Source organism: Leptosomus discolor, chromosome 1, assembly GCF_034619465.1.
Source record: "Leptosomus discolor isolate bLepDis1 chromosome 1, bLepDis1.hap2, whole genome shotgun sequence".
Taxonomy (NCBI): Eukaryota; Metazoa; Chordata; class Aves; order Leptosomiformes; family Leptosomidae; genus Leptosomus; species Leptosomus discolor.
Window position 1 is genome coordinate 163,617,495 of NC_141391.1, and position 22,037 is coordinate 163,639,531.

Consider the following 22,037-nt stretch of genomic DNA (forward strand, 5'->3'; position numbering starts at 1 on the left):
CTTTTTATAATCAATCCATAAAGGTGACATTCATATTTTAGCGCTAAGCAGGCTGTATCGTAGGCGAGACTGTCTCAGCAAAGATCCCTGGAGTTGTGAGCGTGATTGGCTTAGCTGGGGAGGGGACGCTGTCAGTGTGTATTCCCCAAAAACCGCCTAGTTTATTTTTCCTATAGTAATTTGTCTCAGCAAAGGGGTTTTTAACATGCAGGGTGGGCAAGAAAATTGCTTTCCTTGGTTTTTAACTCTTAATGGCATGATCTGGTAACCAAAAAGGGAGCCGGGGGGGGGGGGGGGGCGGCTGAGAAGTCTTTCATTAGCATCGGACAGAGACAGCATTTATAAAAACCTGCCAGACGCTGAGGTTGTGAGCCTCCTCTGAGGAAGGGAGGATGGAGAAACGTAGCCCAGCGAGTGCAGCGGTGGCTTTGCTTGCGGTAACCCTTGCCTGGAGCCATCCTGGTTCCCCAGATGGTTCCTGCCCTTCATGGCACCCCCCCGGGAGATGCTGATTTGGGATCTCTGCTGGGCACTGCGCTGTTGGTGGGTCGCTCAGCACGTGAATGTGCCAAGCAGCTGAAAAATGGGATTTTTGTTTTTGCATTGAGCTCTGGGGACACGCTCACGCATCTGAAGGGGTGTAGCTCTTCTCTGTTTCAGCCCATGTCTAGACAGGCTGGGTCTGGGGGGGCATCAGCCTCCCCGAGGATGGCGGCGGGCCAGAACATCGCTTTCCCTGCTCCGTGGGGTGAGGAGATGGCTGCCAGCAGCCGGCTGCGGAGATGGGGTGTCTTTTTGACATACAGAGACCTTTGTGCTACTGGGGTGGCAGGAGCGGTGAGGTAAACCTGACTTCTAAACCGGGGCCACTGGCAGTCACGAGGGATGGAGAAAACGTGACGGCAAGTGGCAGGGAAGAGCCCATGCGGGAACTCGCTGGAGAAGGCAGCAGGGTGAAAATAACCTCCAGCTCCTCGCCTGGGGCAGGGGGAGCACTCAGGAGACCCGAGCGTGGTGGCAGACAGCACCGAAGCCAGGGATTTGCAAAGGGACGCAGTGGCGTGAAAGGAAACGGCCCGTAAGGGTGATGGCAGGCCAGCCGAAGGGTCACGTCCAGAGCCGGAGCGTGACAGCCGCCAGCAGAGCGGCCACCCGTCCATCCGTCCGTCCTGGGCAGCCCGGGGGTTCTGGTGGATGGGAATGAGCACAAAGAAGCGCCGTGCGGGAGGGCTGACTCGCTGAGGGTGATTAAGCCAATTAAATATGTATTTCCCCCCGCCTGGCTGAGGAACGTGTGAGGGGTTTTTCTTCGATGCCGCTAATGAACGGGGAGTGGCAGGCAGAGGCTGGTGCCTCTTCAAAAGGCTCCTTCCCCCCTTCTTGGGGACCTTGAAAGGCTGTTTAGTTAAACAAGGTCACAGCCAGCACCCAAGTCAATGTGTTTGGCTTTAAAGAGAGGGAGAGAGACAGTGATTTTATTTGATAAACCGCAGACCTTTCAGTCGCTGGTGATGAATGGGGTACTTGGATCTCGAGATAAAAGCTGATGTGTCTACTGCCTGTCTGCCTTAATTGGCCTGGGTTTCCTGCGTTCGCTTGCGAGCGCTCCCAACTGTCAGCTTGGCTCGGAAGCCTGCCCTCCGAAAAATATAAAAACAAAGCTGGCTGCTGCCGCCGAAGGAAGCCCTGGCACCAGAGGGCTCTGGGGTTTCTCTCTGAGATGGTTTCTTTGGGTGGGGGGAAGACGAGCAGGGTGAGGGGTGTGTTTTACAAAGAGCATCCTTCCAGGGAATACCGGGCTCGGTGCCTCTGATGTACATCCTTGGTTTGGAGGACTGTCACCACGGGGGACCCTCGGAGCAAAGCCACCGAGGGGAGACAAGGAGGAGCGAGGTGGAGGTCCAGCAGTGGTGGTGAAGGGGTGGTTATGCTGGAATGGGTTTCTGTGCCCCGTGGCAGAGCTGGGCTGCTGCTGCCTCTGCTTGCCTCAAGTGACCCAGATTTCGTCCCTGCACCGTCGGTGTGCCTGGGGTGGACACGATGTCGTGAGTGGTGTCTGCAAGGCCGGGAGAGACCTGGGGTGGGGAGAGATGCTCTCGGCCCCAGTGGAGGTTAGCACAACCCCTGGTGATGGAGGAGAGGGGGGAAATGCCTCCTGTGCCCCAGGTGCCCCCTCCTTGTCACCTTCTGGAGCTGCAGAATGGAGAAAGGGCTGGGGAGAGGATGGTGGGGTGGAGCACAGGGAGGGAAGGAGAAGGACAGGAGAGGGCTTCCCTGCTCTCTGGCTGGTCTGGAAGGGGAGGAGATGCCAGCGAGGACATGCTCATGTCACCACTTTTCTCTCAGCCCACTTTTGCCGTGAGGTTAATTTCCTTGGTCCCTTTGTTTGCTGTGGGGATTTAAATGAGGTGGGAGGCAGGATACTGCCCCAGACCCCCCTCCCTGTCATGCCAAAGCTCCCACTCGGCCTCAGCTGCACCGGCAAAGCCAGGCATTCAGCTGCCGGCCCCCAAGCCTGACCCACAAATTTGGGGTACTTAAGCTGAGCACTGGAGAGGGGCAGAGCACTGCTGGCTGTGGGAGCCGGCCTTGGCATGGCCGCAGGATGGGGGGTCTCTGCACCAGCCCCGGCTCCAAGCAGGAGTTGGGTGCAATGCCTCAGTCAGAGCAGGCTGCTCAGGGATGTGTCCGGGGGGGTGGGGGGGTGTGTGTGCATACCCCCGAGGACAGAGATCCCACAGCCTCGCTGTGCCCTGTCCCCGTGCTCATCCCGGTGAGCTGCCGCCCCGCTCCAGGGCTCTCCCCCACGTCACCATGGGCCAGCCAGAGCCCCCCAAAGTGCCTGCGGGTGATTGTGCCTGGCTTGTTCACCCACGTGGGGCAAGCTCAGCTCGTGGGGGCAAACGGCAGCCCCAGGAGGGCTGTCTGCCTCCTCTCCCCCAGCAATGCCCACCATGCTCCTGCTTCCCACCACTGCTGGTCCCACAGGCGAACCTGGGGCAAACCCTCTCTCAGTTGCCACTTCATCTGCCCACACCATTTTGTCCCTGCAAGGCTCCTCCTCTTGCCCACCCCTTCCTCTTCGCCTCTTATTTTTCTTTTGCCTCTGGGAAACTTCCATTTTTCCAGCCCCTTGTGGACCCGTCAGAGGAAGCTCTTTCTCCTGGTGCCAACCAACCCCCTCAGCATACTAATAGTTTGCTCCAAGCATCATTATTCAGGTTAAATACCCTCCATTGTCTCTAATCTGGTGGGGGAACCAAAAGGCCTCGTCAGCGAAAGCGTGAACAGAGGAGGCGCGCCGTGGTGAAGCCATTTTCATACTGGCGGCTCCACGATGTGGCGGAGAATGGAGGGCCGCTTCCCCCAAATCGTCGCACTTGTCCAGCCCTGACACCTCCTGGGAAGGTGCTGGATCCTGCAGCAACGCTTGGGGACCATTCCATTTTTTACTGCCCAAAAGTGGCCAGGCTGCTCACCAGCACAGGCAGGGTGGTCAGGCTGGGCTGGGAGGCTGGAGCAGACAAGCAGCTTGGTGGCTGCCCCAGCTTTTGGGTGGGTTGCTTGAGTGCTTCCTGAGCCTCTCTGAGCTCCTTGGGCATGGGGGAAGGAGATAGTGAGCCTGGGAACGGGAGAAGGAGGTGCTGAGCCTGGGCGTGGAGGCAGGAGATGCTGAGCCCGGCAGGCGGGGAGCCGAGCAGCCCCGGTGTGGGGTGGGCCGTGGAGCAGAAAGCAGGCGTGCGTGCTCCAGTTGCTTCATGGCAGAGAGGAGCCGCTGAAGCGCAATGAAGGGTTTGGTGCGGGGGCGGATGGGAAGCCAGCGGGAGGAAAGATGTTTCAGAGGGGTTTGCGGCCACAGCTGGAAGTTGTCTCGGAGGGCAGGAGGAAAGTGGTGGCTTCTGCCTTGGAGTGGGACTCTAGCGTGGCCTTGGCTGCCTGCAGCTCGGGGTGGAGCTCTGCAGGGCTGAGAGGGGGCAGCTGTTAGGACACCAGCTGAGGCGTGGATGGGAGCCAAAGCTGGACTGACAGCAGTCAGGATCCAGTGGCAGGCAGACCCCCTGGCAGGGGAAGCAAGTGGAGGTGGGTGAGGGGAACAGGAGTCACCTGGTCCCTCCACAAAGCTTCAGCTGCTCTAGAAAACTTTTCCCATGTCCTTGGTGCCTGCTAATTTCAGAGCGGAGGTGACCCCCTTTCACATGTCCCCCCAGGGCCTCAGCATCTCAAGGGGCTGCAGATGATTCAGAAACCAAATTAAATATTCTCTGGGTTTCCCGGTGTGTGCAGATGTCATCCCAAAAGATGCCGCATGCCCCAGCGGGGCAGGAAGGGATGGAGGGTGTGGCGGGGAAGGGGACAGTAACTCCATGGGATATGGAGCTCCTCAGCTCCAGGCAATGGGGGGGAAACCCCTGAGCCTGAGGGGTGATGGAGATGGAGGAGCCCCACACTGTGCCCCCAAAGAGCGGTGCCCCCAAGCAGCTGCTGGCATAGGGCACCCCAAGGCAGAGGCACCCGGCATCAGATGCAGCAACTGATGGGAATAGAAATCAGCAGAGCAAAGGCTTTCTGAGCAAGCAGCCGCAGTGCTGATCGTGCACCAGAGCACCTCTCTGGGAGGCTTAAAAATGGACAGCCCCCAGATTTCATGCTTGGGGTGATTTGGCGAGGACAGCCGTACCCATGCTTGCTCTGGGTCCTGCTCGTCAGCAGGTGACCTGCCTGTCAGGCCAAGTCTTGCACATCTTCCAGCAGCCAAAGGTTGTGGGGTTTCTGCGCCTTGGGGCTTTGACTCCTTGCAAACCGCGTGATGCCAGCCAAAAACTGGAGCACGATGACCGCAGCGGCAGGAGGTTGTACTTGTGTCATGGCTCGTCTGAGGTGCCCGAGGGGTGTGCGTGCTGCCGGCGGCACCTCAGTAGCCTCCTGGTGTCCCTTCCCCATAGGAGTGTGCCTGGGTGGGCAGCAAGCCACTGGCTGCGGCTGAGATTGGGTCCTAAATCCCTTAGTGCTGAGGCAACCTCCAGCAGTGAGGAGACCTCAGACTCCTGACCTTGACCTACCTGTTGTCTCAGCCTTTTTCCTTCCCCTTTTTAGCAGAAATCTTGGGCTGGGGGGAGATCTCAGAGGCTGGGACTGGGGGCCCAGGCGTGCTGGCACTGCATGAGCATCCTTCCCAAAATGGTCCCTGCCCGTGGCAGCCCACGCTCAGCTACTCCTTCTCCCAGGGCATGCTTTTTAGCAACTTCATCTTTAATAATTGGGATTATCCTGGAAAATGAAAGACAAAGCCACAAACCAGGCTCTTTCCTTCCCTTGGGATTGATTTGCTGGAACATCCCGGGTTGCTCCAAGCCAGGACGGGTTTCCCAGGGCGATTCCCAGTGCCAGGGGTTGGTGCCCAGTACCGAAGGCCAGTGGCATGCTGCCTGCCCCCACAGATGTGGGGCCAGTAGTAGAGGGGGCAATTCCTGACAGCAAACTGCCCCTCCAAAAGACACCCCCTGGAGAGCCTGTAACCACCTCCCTCTCTCCTCCCCAGGTTGCAGGCAGCAGACCCGCTCACCCGGGTGCTCTTTCTCCAGCCACCTGCCCGCCCATCCCCAAAACGGAGGAGCCCGCCGGCCCCACCATGTCGTCGGACCCCAGCGCCCCACCGGCAGTGCCACCCCTGCACTCCCCCAAGTCGCCGGTGTGGCCCACCTTCCCCTTCCAGCGGGAGGGCAGCCGCATCTGGGAGAGGGGCAACCTCCTGCTGCGGGACCTGCCCAGCCCCCTCCCCACCAAGAGGACCAGGACCTACTCGGCGTAAGTACCCGGCACGCGGCGAGCGGGCTTGGGACTGTCCGGCTGAGCCGAGCAGGGACCGCGGTCACCAGCAGCACCTGCAGAACCAGTTACGCCTGGTGCACGTCGCCATTGTGGTGCCCAGCATCACCTCACCCACCTGCCTGGGGTGCTGCGGGTGGGTGCCACGTGCTTTCCCGGGGAATGCCATGTTTTTGTAGCAAACCTTTTCCCGTGCTGCCCCCTGGGTGAGTGCCACTGGTGAGACATCTCCGTCACTTTCCTCCCTCAGGACAGCGCGCGCCTCCGCCGGCCCCATCTTCAAGGGTGTCTGCAAGCAGTTCTCTCGCTCCCAGGGCCACGGGTTCATCACCCCTGAGAACGGCACAGAGGACATTTTCGTCCATGTGTCTGAGTAAGTCCAAGGGTTGCACGGTGCCGGGACACCCTGGCGGAGTTATGCCATCAGCACGGGGCTGGAGACCCGTGGGCAGGGGTGGGAATGTCTCCATGGGGTGGGGATGGGGCTCTACCTGTCCTCTCCACACATACCCCCCCTTGTCACTGGGTTTTCTTTCCCAAGGCACATCTGGTGCGTCCGGTACCTTGGTGCTGGGGGGTCCAGGGCAGAGGTCCGGCTCTTGGCCCCAGCCCCACCACCTCTCCTCTCCTCTCCCACAGCATCGAAGGGGAGTATGTCCCGGTGGAGGGGGACGAGGTGACGTACAAGGTCTGCCCCATCCCTCCCAAGAACCAGAAGTTCCAGGCGGTGGAGGTGGTCCTTACCAACCTGGCACCCCACACGAAGCATGAGACGTGGTCCGGCCAGATCATCGGCTCCTAGGCGCCCAGGGGGGGCCGCCAGCTGCTCAGCCCCACAGAGCAAACCTGCCTGGCCGCTTGCAGGGGGCATGGGGGGAGCTGAGGTGGCAAGAGGGCTGGGGCTGCCCCCAAACATGCAGGCGTTTGCATTCGGTGTCTTTTATAAGGTTACGGTTTCCTTTCTCTGTGTGTGTTTGTAAGTGTTTGTCGAGGGGGGCGGGGGAAGCAGAGCCCTTCCCTGCTGCCCCCCAGCTCCGGGGGCAGTGCCGAGCCCCGTGTCCCCTTCCTTGTCCCTGATGCCATGGGGAGCAGGGGAACCAGTCCTACCCCGCAGCTGCCCCAGGCTGAAGCAGGTGCTGAGAGCAGGAGGGAGCCAGGGGGAGGCTGGAGGGGCTTGGCTTGTCCTCCTGAACCCCGCTCCGGCAAGATGGGCACCCTGCTTGGTCCCGCTACCCACAGCACGGCAGCAGCGGGGCATGCCAAGGGGCTGGGGGGGGGGGAAAGGGGCGGTGCGGGGCGGCGTATCACTGTGCGGGGACTGGGTGGCCGAGACCCATCCCCATCGCTGGCAGCTCACGGCACCTGCCCGAGCCACGTCCCTCCATCAAAAGATCTCAGGTCAGCGGTGCCACGGGGAGGTGACTGGCTTACAGAAAAAAAAAAAAAAAAAGTTTAGTTTTAAGGGCCAAACGGCTGCTGGCAGGGTGTTGGGTGCCTGGGAGCTGTGCCTGGGCGTGAGGCAGGGGTGCGCTTGGCATCTCTGTGCTCCCCACCGCCGCCGAGCCAGTAATGCACTTTTCTTGGCTCGGCGCTGACGTGGTTTTGGGGAGACGGCCGCCTTCTCCTCCTCCTCCTCCTCCTCCCCTTGTCCCCCCAGCCCCCTGGGGACCCTCCCCCCCCCTTCCCATGCGCGCGCGCGCGTGTGTGTGTGCGTGTGTGTGTGCACGTCTGTAGCTTGCCGACGGGGCAAGGGGCTGAGGGGTTTGAGTAGCCTCGGCCATGGGGCGAGCACAGCCACCTCCTCCCCAGCCCCTCGGTGTAGGCAGGGTCTCGTATACAAAGCACAAACTTCGTTTTTGGTCTTCCCCACCGTACCCTGGCCAGGTGGGCTCCCACAGCCCCAGGGAGGGACAGGGCAGAGGGCAGCAGGATGGGGACAGTGTGCACCAGGCTGGGCCTGAGCTGACCCCAGGGGAATGGTGTCTGCACCGACACTCTGGGAATTATCAGCACCTTAAAGGGTTTATTTGGAAGCGGGGTTGGGGACAGCGGAGTGCCAGCAGCCCCCCGAGCAGGGCAGGAGGTGAAAGCCAGCTCCCCAGGCACCCACTCAGCAGGAGCTGCCGGCGCTGGCGGTCCTCAGCACTGATGGAGATGGGTATTTTCCACCTCTCTTGCCGATGCTGTTGTGGTGGGGACAGGGGGTCTGCGGTACATGGGGAGGGGAGGGGGGCAAGGCTGGTGCCACGTGGGACAGCTGCAGCCCTGGGGACTCGGGAGGACCACCATGTGCTGCCCCAGCCCAGGCTGGCATGGGGACTGCCCCAGGACCCTGCAGCCCATCTCACTGCCAGCCCAAAGCCCAGCTTGCCCAGGGGCTGTGGCAACATTGGCTCAGGCCCCAGCTGTCCCCGGGACATGCAGTCAGCTTGGCCAAGGCAAACTTTGTTTGATTCTTCTTTTTTTTTTCTCTCTCTTTTTTTTTGGAAATAGACTAAAACCCTAGACTTGTTGGTGTTTTTACAACTCCGGTGTGGTTCCTGCCTGTCTGACCGTGTGTCGACCTTTGTAACATTGGCAATAAACCATTAAAGGTGACTTTCCCATGAGCCCTGCCTGTCCTGGCTCTTTGTCCTGTGTGCATGTGTGTGTGTGTGGCAGTAGTGATGCTGGTGGCTCTCCCGGTTAAAGGACCTTGAGCACTCAGGATTTATCCAGATGGCATGGCAGGATGGACTCAGCCACCTCTGTACAGCATGTCCTGGGGGATCCTGGGGTGCTCCAGCCTTGCTTGGGGCAGGGAGCAGACCCTGAGCCTGGGATGGGAGGCTGCTGCCCACCAGGAGGGGTGACCAGAACCAGGGCTGGTCCCCCACTGCTGTGGGGATGTCCAAATGCGGTCGCCTGCCATCTAGCTGTGTTTCACCCCAGCAGAGCCCAGCACAAAGCACACGCTGCCTCCAACCGCTGCATATTGTAGCTTTAGTATGATTTATTTTTATTTTCTTTAATATACATATATATGTATTTAAATATATTTGTTATTTAACAGTTGGTATCAGCCAGACAGGAGCTGCCCATCTCGGACAGGTACGGAGCTATAGGGCAAGATGGTCCCTGACGTGGGGCCTGCCACATCTGCTCGCTCATGCATACACGGGGAGAAACCCCCACTTACTCCGTGGGCACCCACCAGGAGAGGAGCATCAGGGCAAAGGGGTCTCAGGGACAGGCGTGTGCCATCCCCTAGGTGTAGGGCTCCCACTCCAGCGTTGTGCCTCATCCCTGCCTGCAAACACACAGGGCAGGCAGCCAGGGCTCTCCATGTCCCTGCTAGAGCAAAGGGGGTTGGACCAGATGACCTCCAGAGGTCCCTCCAACCTCAACCATTCTGTGTCTCTTGAGATCCATTCTGGGGCTGCCCCAGGTACTTCTGGGCAGGGCAGGGTCTCCTGGTGGGAGGTGCCCTCAACTAGCCCAGGCTCTATGTAAGACAAAGACAGGAACAAGGTTTCTGAACTTGATCTCACCCATGCGCATGTGAGCTCCTGAGCAGCGAAAGTGATGGCTGGTGCCTCAAAGGTCATCCCTGCCTCTGCCCTGCTCACCCTGCAACTCCCCCCACCCTGAGCAAGGGACATGCTGCCATCAGGAGCAGCCTTAGACAGAGCCTGCCCTTCCCTTCAAATATGCAAGGCATCTCAGCCCTCAAGGCTGCCACCACGGTGCCTCATTCCTTCAGGGTCAGGCCCTGCTCTTCACTCGCCACCAAGCTCTCTAGAGATCCTGCTGACTTTGTATAGACTTACAGGAAAAATAAACCCCCAAGACCCACACATAACCTGATCCACAGTGAAACAGAGAAGAAGGAACCACGAAACAGAAGATTCCTCCATAAAGGTTGCAGTAGAGGGCCAAAATGAGTGGCCTGTGGAATGGGTACCCTGCATCCAGGCTTCCCCAACAGGTCCTCTTCTCCCACACAGAAATTTTCTCTGGGTAGAAAGAGGAATTTGTGCATTTGTTGGGGATTTCTGGGTGCTGGGCAGACTGCTGCGCTCATGCAAATGTGATGCATTACAGACCTGATGTGTTGTAGAGTTAAGAGGTGCAGTCAGGTGGAGGAGACAGCACCCTGACAGTGCTGGTCACGCAGCACCCCTGCTCCTGCGCCTGTGGCCAGGCTGCAGTGCCAAGGTCCACTCTGGACTCCGCCCATGGCAACCCTGCCCTGTGTCTAAAAGCACCAACTTATCTCGCCTGAGGAACTTAACCCCTTGGTTAAGTGGCAGTAGCCAGCTGAGAAACTTCTCTCTGCAGTCCAGCTGCTAGGCGGGAGATGGAGAGCAACAGCGAGGAAAGCCAGAACAGGAGATAAAGAGGAGAGAAAACAAGACCAAGAGATGGGGCAGTGCCATATCAGCAGGGACGTGCTGAGAAAGGCTCTCAGGAAGCAATGTGGGGAGCTTTTGCAGGAACCTCTGGCACCTTCCAGGTCCACAAACACCAGACACGTGTGCCCTGGAAAGCTATAAGCAGGACATCTCCCTGGGGGGGATTCCTGAGCTCCTCTTGAGCACCGAGCTGTGACTAGCCTCACTGGTGTGGTCGCACACCTCAGCATAACGGCCAGGAATAAAGGGGCAATGTGAAGGAGGAGGTCAAGGGCCAAAGGAGAGACGTGGTTTTGCAACCCACGAAGACCCAGGAGAAGAGAGGAGCAGGAGGACACGTCACAGCTGCACTGGAGAACTTGCGTCCCTAAAGGCGACCACATAAATCAAGCATGTGGGACGAGATGGGGTGGAAAAGCAAACTTGGAGAGGACTGCTGAGTGTGTACCTCCATCAGCACTAGAAACCAGGTCTGGCCTGTGTTGTCCCTCTCTGAAAATGCCTCTGGCAGCATACTGGCAAGCCAAGCACTGGGAAGGAAGGGGACTCGGGCTGTTATGAATGGCCTGGGTAAGGTTTTACACTGACACCTCTGCGATGCCTAATGGACAGGTGGGTGGGAAGACTGCTGGGAAGCCATCTGCCCCCAACCGCTCCACAGGGTGCTCTGTACACGCTGGGCACCCAGGGTCCTCCGGCCGTGCCAGGCAAGGTCTAATTTGACAACTTCTGCAGAACATGGAAAATAAACCCACGGTAGCCATTCTTTTTGTAAGCTGAAGAGAGAATTAGTTTCTTCATGCATCCGTGCACAGCTCCAAGCAGGAGTACTCATGTAAAAACTGTCATTCCCAGGTCACCTGTAGGGACTGGCACGGTGTGGCACCAAGGTGAAGGACATGGTGGTCCTCTGCATTAGGATGCACAATGCTGCAATGAGCTGAGGTCACTGCTACTCCTTCCTAGTGTGGGCTTGCAGCAAAAAGCCTTCCTGGCCTCTCACTTCGAAGCAGCTCTGGTGCGAATGCCTGGGGCTTCAGCAGCCCCATCCTCCCCAGCCAAGGTGCAAGGGGGAGGGAAAGGTGAGACCCATGTTCACTTGTGCAGAAACGTTACGAGAAACAGAGTGGAAAGGAAGAGGGGAGGGAGCACAGGGCAGACACACACTCTGTCATGACTGGCCCTTTCAAATGCTTTCTGACCAAGAAAGCATCTGCATCGCTGCCCACCACAGCCTGAACTGTCAAGACAGAAGTTTTTCTGGAGACAAGGAGGGTCTGGTCCTTCTGGCACACAAGGAGTGCCAAAGGGCTGCTCAGCGAAGGCCCCCTCCTGCACACCCACCCACACTCACGCATTGCATCCCAACCAGCTCTGCAAAGTGTTTTTTTTTCAGTCTACCCTGAGCAGATTCCTCAAAAGAAGGTGCTTTTCCTGGCAGGGGGAGAGGGTGGGGCTGGGGCAGGGCTGCAGGGACCTGGCAGTCAGCACTCGTTTGCTCTCTCTGGAAAGAAGATTTCACGGCATCGCTGGACTGTATCCTGGGGGGACTGGACGCTGTGTCCCACCGTGCGGGGATCGTCATAGATTTCATAATCGTTCCCTCCCTGCAGGGGAATAGATAATAAGGAAAGGATTAGCAGGGTCTTGCCAGAGCATCCTCATCTGTGAATCTGCATCTTGCTCTGTCCTGTGAGGAGCTGGGGTGGGAGCCAGCGGCTGGGCAGGCAAGGACCTGCTGGGAAGGCACTGTTGGGGCTTTGCTGGCCCAGCGAGGCAGAAGAAGCTGGGCTGGGAGCCCTGCTCCTTCCCTCTTGCCTCCCCTCTTCTGTGCCCAGGAGAGGAGCACAGAAAGGTTGGGGAAGGTCCCAGGCCAGCAAAGCTTGTCCAGGAGCCTGGGGTTAGGCCCTGCCCTTCCTGTAGAGGGGCTAGCAGAAGGTGGGATGGGCACATTTGGGGAGCAGAGGTTATAGTCATCTAGAAGGAGCTGAGTGGATGGCCAAGCTGGTCTACAGCAGCAAGGAAGCATCATCCTCCACCGCTCAAAAGGGAAGGGGAAGCTGTTCCTGCTGTTGAAAAGTCCTCTCCTAAGTGCTGGGGGCTTGTGTTTTGGGTTCCGTGGGCCGCAGGAGTGGCTGTCCCCCTCCCAAGGGTGCCAGGGGGAGGAAAGTGATGCTGAGGTAGACCTGCTCCCCAGCCCAGTGAAGCCAGGGTGATTTTTCCATGGCCCAGCGGGCCTGCCGCCGTCATGAGCCTGCTGCAAACCTGCTCCGTGTAGGCCTGCCGGGCCGAAGGGGGGAAAGTGGCCGTGTGGGTGGCGAGCAGGGCATACTCACAGGGGTCGTCTCGTTCCCAAAGAAGTGGATGGTGTCGAATCTCTCGTCGTCGAGCACGTTGAGGCAGTAGCGCTTGTCCCAGCCCTCCGGGAAGACGTCAAAGCTGATCATGCCACCTGCCAGCAGAAGGGAGGGCATTGGGCTATGCTGGTGGGAGCTGGCAGGATGTCCCCTGCCATGGGAAAGGCAGGAGGAGGGGAGCCCACCCCACCCAAACAGTAGCCAAGGATCAGCTCTGCTTTGGTGTGCCTCTCCAGCATGTGGCTAGGACAGTGGCAGATGCTGTTCCTATGACAACAGGCCGGAGTGACATCAGCATGGCTGGGGTGACATCAGCACAGCTCTCCTGACTGCAGGCAGGCAGGCAAGCAGGAACCATCGGGCTGCAGTGGGGGGTGCTGGGGTGAGAGTCCCAAGAGATGCTTCTGTTGGGGGAGATTTGGGGTCACGCCTTGCAGATAGCATCAGCCTGTTCTGTGTCCCAAGGGGACAATGCCCTCAGAGACCGGCACCACTCTCTCTCTCCTAGGTTCCTGTGTGGATATCACTGGCCCTTCCATAACCACTCCGATGCTCCTTAACCCACCAGGGACCAGGGGCTCCCAGCACCCTGCACACACAGAGCAAACCCCATGCACCACACAGCTCAGGGGTGCCAGCTGGTCACGCTGCAGGCCCCAAGCAGGCTCTGCATGCTGGCCAAGAACTGAGGACCTTGCCGTGGAGCCACCACAAACCCATCAACACAATTGGGGCAAGACCCTGGCCTGTCACCTCTTGCCACAAGAGTCAAGTGTGGGTTGCCAACACCTAGAGGGGCACCAACGCAGACGGGGCAAACGTACAGAGGCAAGGGAGCTTTCCCAGAGAGCATGCATGCACGTGCATATGGACACTTGCAGCCACCAAGGGTTAACAAACTTCCTAGCCCTTGCTCTTAGACCAGGCAGAATTTACCCCAGCATTGGTGCTGCCTTTTGGGGGTGCTTGGAGGCAGCACCTCCCCCATCCTCTTGAGCTGTCCCGTTGCATGCACAGGCTGCAGAGCCAGACCCTTGTCCCAGCACTGACATAGGTGACATGTTCCTCCCAAAGCCTGCAACTTAGGGCACATGTATGTTTGGGTCTCGCTCAGAGCTGGGAGGAACGGGGATTTGGTTTCAACAGGACCCCTTGCTTCTCCAGGCAATCTACTGGGCTACCAGCAATGCTGGAGGTTCACGCTCTCCTTCTTCATAAATCATAACCTCACGTCTCTTAGGAATGGGGGTGAGTAGACACGTACCCTCAGGGGATGGTCCTGGCTGGAGGAGAGGCACTGATCCCCTGAGCTCCAGCTGGAGGAGAGGCACTGATCCCACTGGCTGTTCAAACATGCATGTCCTGATGCCATGCTCCTCTCCTCCCTAGCTGCTTGAGGTGTCCCTGTTGGCTTGGGGATCCCAAAACCAGCCCTCCGTGAAGCCTGAGGAGCCTGAGGATGGAGCCTGTGTGTTCAACTTGGGGCAGAGGATTCACTGCTGGACAGGATGCCCCGGGCAGGGCCCTGTGATACTGACGGGAGCAAGTACCCTATGAGCTCAGGGATCGGGATGTCCACAAGCTCACAGCAGGAACCAGCATCGGAACAGGAGCTAAACTCAGTCGACCCCATTAAAATCCTTCCTGGTTTTGCATCTAAAGCCATTTACCTGTGAAAACCACTGCATTTCACTGCGTTCTGGCCTTTTAAACAGAGCTGGGCAGAAAGAAGCGGCTCCTGATTCCAGCTGGAGAGGGTAGGAAATCAAAGGGAGAAGAGGTGGTGTGGAGGACAGCCAGCACTGCCCCTTGCCTAGGCAGAGCATGGGTCTGGGGGGGCTGCAGGGAGATCTCCTACCACCTCTGGGGCTTGTGTCCTCCACAGCCTGGGACAAGGCACATAGAGACAGCTTGGCAGAAGAGCCCCGTTTCCGCATGTCCCTGGTTTTGGATGCCTGACCTGAGACACCCCGCGTTTTCTTTGTGGAGGAGCGGGGGGCCCACAGCTCCCCTTGTCTTCATGCTTTTACACAACAGGCCCCGGCTCTTCATGGCAGCTTCCCAAAGTCAGAGGAGAAAGGCCCATTGTTCTGCTCTTGTCCCCTGTGCCTGCGGGGACACGGCGGTGGGGACCTTGTCTTTCTCTGCTGCGACAAATGGTGTGTGTCAGTGCTGTGGGCAGCACAGGATGCCCCTGGTGGGACGCTGAAGGCAAGGGGATACTCTCAGGAGGAAAGCCCTTGGAGGACCAGACCCTCAGTACTGGCCCACACTGGGTGCAAGAGTGGGGTGTCCCCTGCCGCCTCCCAGACTTGTCACCCCCTTGTCTTTTGGCTAGGCTACCACATGGCATCTTCCTCTCTCATACATAGCCACCGCTCTGCTCCATCCCCATCACTTACCCGCCCTCATTTTCCTCCCTGTCCTGGCCAGAAGCTCAGGATTGCTCAAGCCCCTCCTTTGGTTCCTCGCCTTCGGTAAGCTGTAAGAGCCTACCTCCACCCCATGAAGTGGCCCTGCAGAAGACCATGGCATGGAGCTGCAAACTCCCTGACTCTTGGCAGCTCTTCCTCCATGAAGAAAGATGTTTACCTCGTGGCCAACCTTCCCAACAAAACCCCACAGCTGAGACACACATGAGGCTCCTTTCTCCCTTACACCACGGCATTCCCAGAGAGGACTGCATGTGCCTGGAGCTCTGCTGGCCACCTTGCTGCTGACACTTGAGCCAGGACAGACCTCCTGGCCAGGAATGGGCTCCAAAGAGCTGACTGGAATTAAGGCAAGGATAACGTCACAGGACAGAAACCCGCCTGTCTGGATGATTCCCAGGGAGGCAAATCTGCAACACGGTTTATTGTCTGCCGTCACCCTGCTGTGAATGCCAACGTGATGCCCCCACGGTGGCTCTCCAGGAACAGAAGCTCCTTGTGCTCTTACCGGGATCTACAGGCCTCCGGAGGGAACAGCCAGGATTCCCGCTCCCCTTCCCAGCTTTTTACGAGAAACACGATAAAGAGGCCAGGGCAAAGCCCTCTCCGCTCACCTCGAGAGAAACGCAGGCCTTTGCCAGCAAATTCCCTCTGCAAGGCTGCCACAAACTTCTCCCGGATCCGCTCTTTCTGCAGAGGAGAAGGAGGAAAGGGAAGGAAGGAGGGTTTGAATAATTGGGTGTTGAGAGTCTTCCAAAAGCCACCATATAGCTATCTGCTGGGCAACTCGGGCTTATCGCATTCCCCCTTCCCACCTTGACCCCAGTATAACGCCATTCATCCAGCTTTCACCCAGGGTCCTGCTCAGGGTCTGTGTAAAAAGCCAGCAGCTCAGGGCAGCTCCAGGAGACTCCTGGGAAAAGCAGATCCCAGCCCTTCCTTGCCAATGAAATGCAACTGCTTCAATTTCCCCAAAGCCCAGTTCATAACCCAAACTCTCCAGCTTTGCATAAAAAGTCTTGCAAAGTTTTGAAAAGTCTCTCAACCCCAAGACTCCCCTCTCTCAGGCAGAAACTGCCTGGGGGATGGGGCAAGTGCTCCAGAGATCTGCCCAGCAGATACGCTGTGGCCCTCCCAGTCTGGAAGGCCCATTAGTTCCAGCTCTGTTGGGGCCAGGGAGAGGGAAAGAGAAGACAGCTGCTGGGCTGGCCTGGAGGGTTTTCTGACCCCCAGTCCTGCCTCCACCTTGCTGCATGTGTTGGCCTGGTGCACAGCTTGGAGCTGGGCTCCTTTCCACTTGGGAAGGGGGGAAGCAGGTAAGACCCAGATCTGTGGTGGTGTAAAACCAGCAAAAGGGGAGAGCGAACCTCAGTCTGGCCTGTGTACCTTGTCCAGCTCGGAGAACTCGATTCGCTCCTCTGGGGTGCAGCTCCGTCCGATGGGGGAGATGTTCAGCATCCCGTTGCGAAACTCAATGAAGGTTCCTCTGTGGGTGGGCAAGGGCACAAGTTTACTGGGGCAGGGTAAGAAAAACAGACCTTTCCAGGGGAACGGCTGCTCAGTGAGGCATGAGTCTCTGCAGGGACACGCAGCAGGAGAGAAGCCATGCCCACTCATGGGTGCTTCATGCCAGGCAGAGACCAGGCATCAACAACTCTGCTCAAGGTCTCCAAGGGGCTCATAGTTTTATAAAAAGAGACCGTAAGAGAAGAGGAACAAACAGTTCCTGTGTGGCCTAGGGACAGGCTGGAAGCAATGAGCTTAGGTGAGATGTGAGATGATAGGAAATATTTTCTAATGTTGTAATAAATGCAAGGACAGGTATTTTCTGGACTGGACCAACCGCCTGACAAGACTGTGGCATCTCCACCCCTGGAGGCTTTTAAGAAACATTGGGTGGGTTGGGTGAAGCTGGCAGTACCTTGGGCAGGGGGATGGAATAGGTCAGTGTAACTCACTGCTGATGTCTGGCAGCAGGCTGATGAGCATCAGGACTTCCTCGTGGGACACTAATCAGGACCCGCAGGGCCTTTGTATCTCCCATTTGTCCCCTGCACCTTTGACTGCCACTCTTACCTAAGCCTGCATGGGCAGGACCCAGTTCCTGCTTGCCACCCCCACCTTGCACTGGGATCACTACTCTGCCGCTTCCTCGGTGGGCTGGTTCAAAGCACTAAGCTGTCAGAAAACTGCGCCCTTCTTTTCTCTTTGCTATAAGCCCAGCCAGTTCTGTTTGCTTATCACCTTGGAACAGCTCACTGAGGGGTCAGACAGGTACCAGCACTGGTGGGGCAGAAACAACAGGGGACAGCAGCACTGCCAATCTGAAAATAGATTGAAACTCTTGTGGAAACCTGGCTGGAACAGGGACATCCCCTTGCCTGTGCAGCTGAGAAGCCCTGAGCTCATCAACCCTCTGATGTCCCTCGCAGCCCTGCCCGCTGTTTCTCTGTGATATTTCCCCCGCTCTGAGTCTGGGGGAAATACTCTCCGCCTCCTGTCTTGTAACACAGTGAAGAACATCATGGGGAACAGACGCATGGGCAGTCATGCCTGCACCCTGGGAGCAGCATCTCTGCTGCACCAAGGGTTTGGTGGCTCACACCCCAGGCCAAGACTCGGGAGATGTGGGTTAAAGTCCTTGCTTTGCTGGAAATACCATAAGCCTAAATCCACAGAGGCACTTGGGAGCTGAAACTGTTGGGCAACCAGACAGCAATGAGGCAACCAAAGAGCCTTGAGGCTTCTGGGTCCCAGCCCACACTTTCGGGGGCACGTTCAGCTGGCAGTCCTGTCGCAAGGAGCCAGCCTGGCCCTTCTCATCAGTCCTCTTATTGCCATTAACAGTGACTCACATCAAGCAACCAATCTGGATCACAGCTTAGCAACTTTTACCAGATTAATTTCAAACAGACAGGTCGCCTGCTCAGGTTCGCTGTACAAACACAAGGGGAGAGCAGGAACAAACCAGCCGGGGCGAGGGAAGGGCAGAGCCGCTGCTGTCAACAGCACTGCTGGCTCACGCTGGCTTCAAGTGTTTGTAACAAACTTTGGTCTGAGGGGTAGTTTGACACTGCACCCAGGCTGGTTTAACTGCAGGCTGCCTCTGAAAGAGGTGCTCCTGCTCTCCTCTTCCACCTTCATGCCACCTGTTCCCTCACTCTCCTTTCTGTGGTATCAGGGCAAGCCGATCCAATGGAAAACCACCCTTTCCTTTCCTGGCAGTGGCCTAGTCTTCCTTCAGAGGAGGTGCACCAACCCAACTCACCCTGTGGCTGCTGGATCTCATGGGGGGGAAGCAGACAGGAACACATGCTCAGGGGCAGAGCAGGGCCAGCCCTATTACCAGCGGTGCCAAGTGACACTGGGTTAGAAACAGTGTGAAACTGTGTGCTCAGGCACTGGACTTCCCATCTTAAGAGCCATTGTTTTTCTGATTGGAAACTCATACGACCAATGATGCCTGATGCCCTGACCAGTAACAAGCTGGTACCATTGTCCCAAATGAGATGCACGCAGTGGCTGTACCCTGATGTACACAGTGGCTGTACCCTGCTTCCCAGGGAAGAAAATCCAAGGGGCAAAAGAGCAGGCATTATGCTAAAAAATAGTGCAGACTGTCTAGAACAAAGACCCTCTTCCATTATTTGCCCACAGTAACCAGCTCGGTGTGGCAGTGATCCTACACAGGGCCTCTAGATGCTAAGGTAAAACCTGGAGTAAGACAAGCTCAGTAGCTCAGCTATTCTTAGGAGAGCTCTGGAGCTCAAATCTCCCTAGAAATCAGTGATACAACTGCCATTTGCACAGGCTTGGGCTGTTACCGTTTCTTGGGCAGCTTCAGCAGCGCCATGTAGTTGAGACAGAAGTTGATGAGATCCTGCAGCAGCTCTTCCCCCAAGTGGTCCTGAATGGCCTGCGGGAGGACAAGGGGCAGTGAGGAAGAAGCTAGACCTCCCACGAAGCCCACCCAAGAACATGACCTGGAGGAGCGGGACATTCAGATCTGGCATTTAGGGAGGAGGGGCTACCCATCTGCCTAGGGCCAGGCGCTGCTCCCCACAGCACACAGGGCACAGGGGTTGCACAGGGACAGGGAAGAAGAACTGTGGCTGCAAGGGGAGCAGGACCTACCTGCTTGGAGACCAGCTGCCCATTCTTGTATTGCACTGTGCCGTTCTCTGCGAAGACGTAGTCAAACTTATCAATGACTGATGGGGAAGGAAACAAAAGAGTAAACATGAGTACTGCCTGGGAAAAGGGGCCAAAAGGACTGGCCTCAGGACTGAGTGAACCATCCTCCTGGTGCCTTAGTACTGGGCTTTCCACATCCCCCGTGCTCTGCAAAGGGCCATTGACACTCCTCGCTCTCCACAAAGCGGGCAAGGAGATTATCTTCTGCTCCCAGGTGGGGAACTGACGCACGACGCAGGAAACGACCTGACCGAGGTCACGGGCTGAATCAGTGGCAGGACAAAGATAAGGGCTCCAAAATGTCAGGCCTTCAACCACGTGCGTGTTACTCCTCTCTCTCTCTCCTCCTCTCCCCGCTGCCAGGGTGCTGGGGAGATGCAGTTACTGGTTACCTAACTCTAGCCTCTCCTGCAACCCGGACAGACAGCACTGGCGACCCTGCAATCGGCCTCAGCCGGGAATTTCTCAGCCTCCCTCTGCTAAGGAGGCAGAGCTCGGAGCCGTGCTTGGCATCCATGCCAGAGAAGGAAAACACAGTGGAGGGAGCGGGGGCTGCCCCCTCGCCCTCCTACTCCCTCCTCTACCCCATGTCTGCGTTTGGACACGATGAGGAACCCCCTGGAGACCCCACCATGGAGCAGCAGGGAGGGAAAATTCGCAAGGGGTTCCTGCCCGCTGTGGGTGGGGGTGGCGGTGGTGGTGGTGGTGGGCGCGATGGTTTGGCGGGGGGAGCTGTCAGGGCCCCGATGAAGCTCCTACAAACCTGACGGCGGAGCGGGCGGCGCGGGTTGGAGCATCCCTGCCTGCAGCGGGAGAAGGAGCCGAGCAGCGGCTCCCGCCTGGGCACGGCCAGGCACCCCCAGGGCGGGCTTGGGGTCGGATTTAGGACACGGGTGACCCCCCCGGGAGACCTCGTGGGCCGCGTCTCACCTTCATCCCCGTCCCCCAGCTGCTCGGCTATCTTGGCATAGTCGGAGCCTCCCACCACGCCGATGTGCACCCTCTCCCGCAGCTCCCGCAGGAACGCGTCCACCTCCGGCTCGATTTTCTGGAGGGGAAAGCAGCGGGTGGGGGGCCGCGGCCGGCGGGACAAGCTCCGCCATGCTGACCTCGGCCCCCCCCCCCCCCCCCCCCCCCAAACCCCAAACCCCAATCCCCCCCCCCGCCCGCCCCCGCCCGCCCCGTGCCTTGCTACCTGCCGAGCCGGCGTCAGGGTCCCGTCCACGTCGAAGAGGCACAGCACTCGACCCCGCGCTGCCGCCGCCGCCGCCGCCATCCCCGCCGCCGAACCCCGGCCTCTGCGGGCGGGAGGCGGGACCGCGCCCGGGCGGCGATGGCGGCCGCGCCGCCCTCCGCGGGCCGCTGCCGCACCGACGTGGAGCTGCTGCCCGGGGAGGCCACGGAGGACCCTTGTACCAACCCATCGCCTGTCCCCCCGTGTCTCCGAAGGCCCCCCACCCACCCAATGGAGCCTTAACGTGCAGGTCTATGGACGGCTGCGCCGCTTCAGCTCTTTGCCCTAAGCAGGACCTGGGAGTTTGGGGGCGGGGGGGTGGGGGGGTAGTGGTGGTGATGGTGATGTGTCTTCACATTTGCTGTTATTACTGCATTTAGGGGCTGGGGGTGTGGACTGGGCTACCAGGTAAGCTCAGCTCCTCTGGGGGCTCCTGTGTCCTAAGGAGGGGGACAGGAGCAGCCTGCATCCACCCGTGCCTCCACCTTGCGTTTCTAATAGGAAATTAGCTGTTAATAGCTAATATTTTCCTTGAAGAAGTTCAGTTTTCAGTCTCCACTCCTCTGCACAAAGCCAAATCTATTTCTTGCAGTAACTTGTGCTTTGACCCACTTAGCAGTTACCCCATGAGTCTTTTAGGATTTAATCAGACCATCTGGTCAGATCGTATTCACACAGCTCTGTATTATGGTGGCCTGACACGTAATAGCGGACGGCCTGCCCGGCTGCCATCTCCTACAATAATTCCTGAATTATTTTCCAACATCAAAAACAGCCTACGTGGAACATTCACTGCCTTTTGCTTGGCACTTAGCTTGCCTTATTTCCTCAGGCAATGCTCATGAGTGTGCTGAGCTAGGTTGGAACTGGGGGGGAGACTTTTTTTTATGGTCCAGTTGTTTTTTTCTCAGTCTTATTTACTTCCAGGCCATTGTGCGACCCCTTTCCCCAGTTCTCGACCAGATTCTGGTTTTTGCTCATGCTTTTGATTTTCCTGCTCCCACTCAATGCAAGGGGGATGTACAGAAACAATGTTAATAATTTACCTCTGTGCCATTGCCTTGGACAAAGTTTACCAAAACATCTTCAGCTGCTTGCTGGGGGAGGGACTCATTGAGTCCACCAGTTAATGTCACTGGGATAGCTATTTCCACAATGTTTCTGTGAGTTGTGTCCATAACGTAGTGAGTCAGGCAGCCTTGGATGGGTATTACAGTTGTGTTTGCTCTAGCACCGATACTCCTGCAGAATCACGGCCTCTGCGGCCTTCTGGATCAGACCCTGGTTACAAGCTCCCACCTCTGGAAAGCTGGACTCTTTTCTCAGATGCATTGAAGCTCTCAGAACGGTTCCTCAGCACCCAGCTGCTTAGAACGCAATTGGATGCTGAATTTTTAGTTCAGTGTAGGGTTATGCTCATTTATAGTGCTTGTCTAGGTGTGATTAGATGTATAGCTCACCACTTAATGTGGTGATGCTTACTCCAGAACATGAATACTTCAGAGTGTGTCTACCATGGCATGCTGAAGAGTGAGTAGAGATGTCTTCATGAGTTCAGGTTGCTTGACTACCAGAAACCAAAGAGCTGCTCTCCCACGCA

The 22,037-nt window shown here is 57.7% G+C and overlaps 2 protein-coding genes across 2 annotated transcripts; one reads left to right on the plus strand and one right to left on the minus strand.

Annotated features, from left to right (window-relative positions):
- Window positions 1-5,629: 5,629 nt before the first annotated feature.
- On the plus strand, window positions 5,630-6,628 carry CSDC2 (cold shock domain containing C2). Its single transcript, XM_009951712.2, has 3 exons — window positions 5,630-5,805; window positions 6,077-6,199; window positions 6,466-6,628. Exons 1-3 carry the CDS (start codon window positions 5,630-5,632, stop codon window positions 6,626-6,628), a joined length of 462 nt encoding a protein of 153 aa, XP_009950014.2.
- A 2,258-nt stretch (window positions 6,629-8,886) lies between these two features.
- PMM1 (phosphomannomutase 1) lies at window positions 8,887-20,479 on the minus strand. The gene is made up of 8 exons (XM_086469585.1): window positions 20,399-20,479; window positions 20,134-20,251; window positions 19,144-19,220; window positions 18,834-18,925; window positions 16,396-16,495; window positions 15,624-15,699; window positions 12,557-12,672; window positions 8,887-11,827 (listed from the first exon to the last, which is right to left on the minus strand). The coding sequence occupies exons 1-8, from the start codon at window positions 20,477-20,479 to the stop codon at window positions 11,705-11,707; spliced, it is 783 nt and encodes a 260-aa protein (XP_086325711.1). The 3' UTR covers window positions 8,887-11,704.
- Window positions 20,480-22,037: the final 1,558 nt, after the last annotated feature.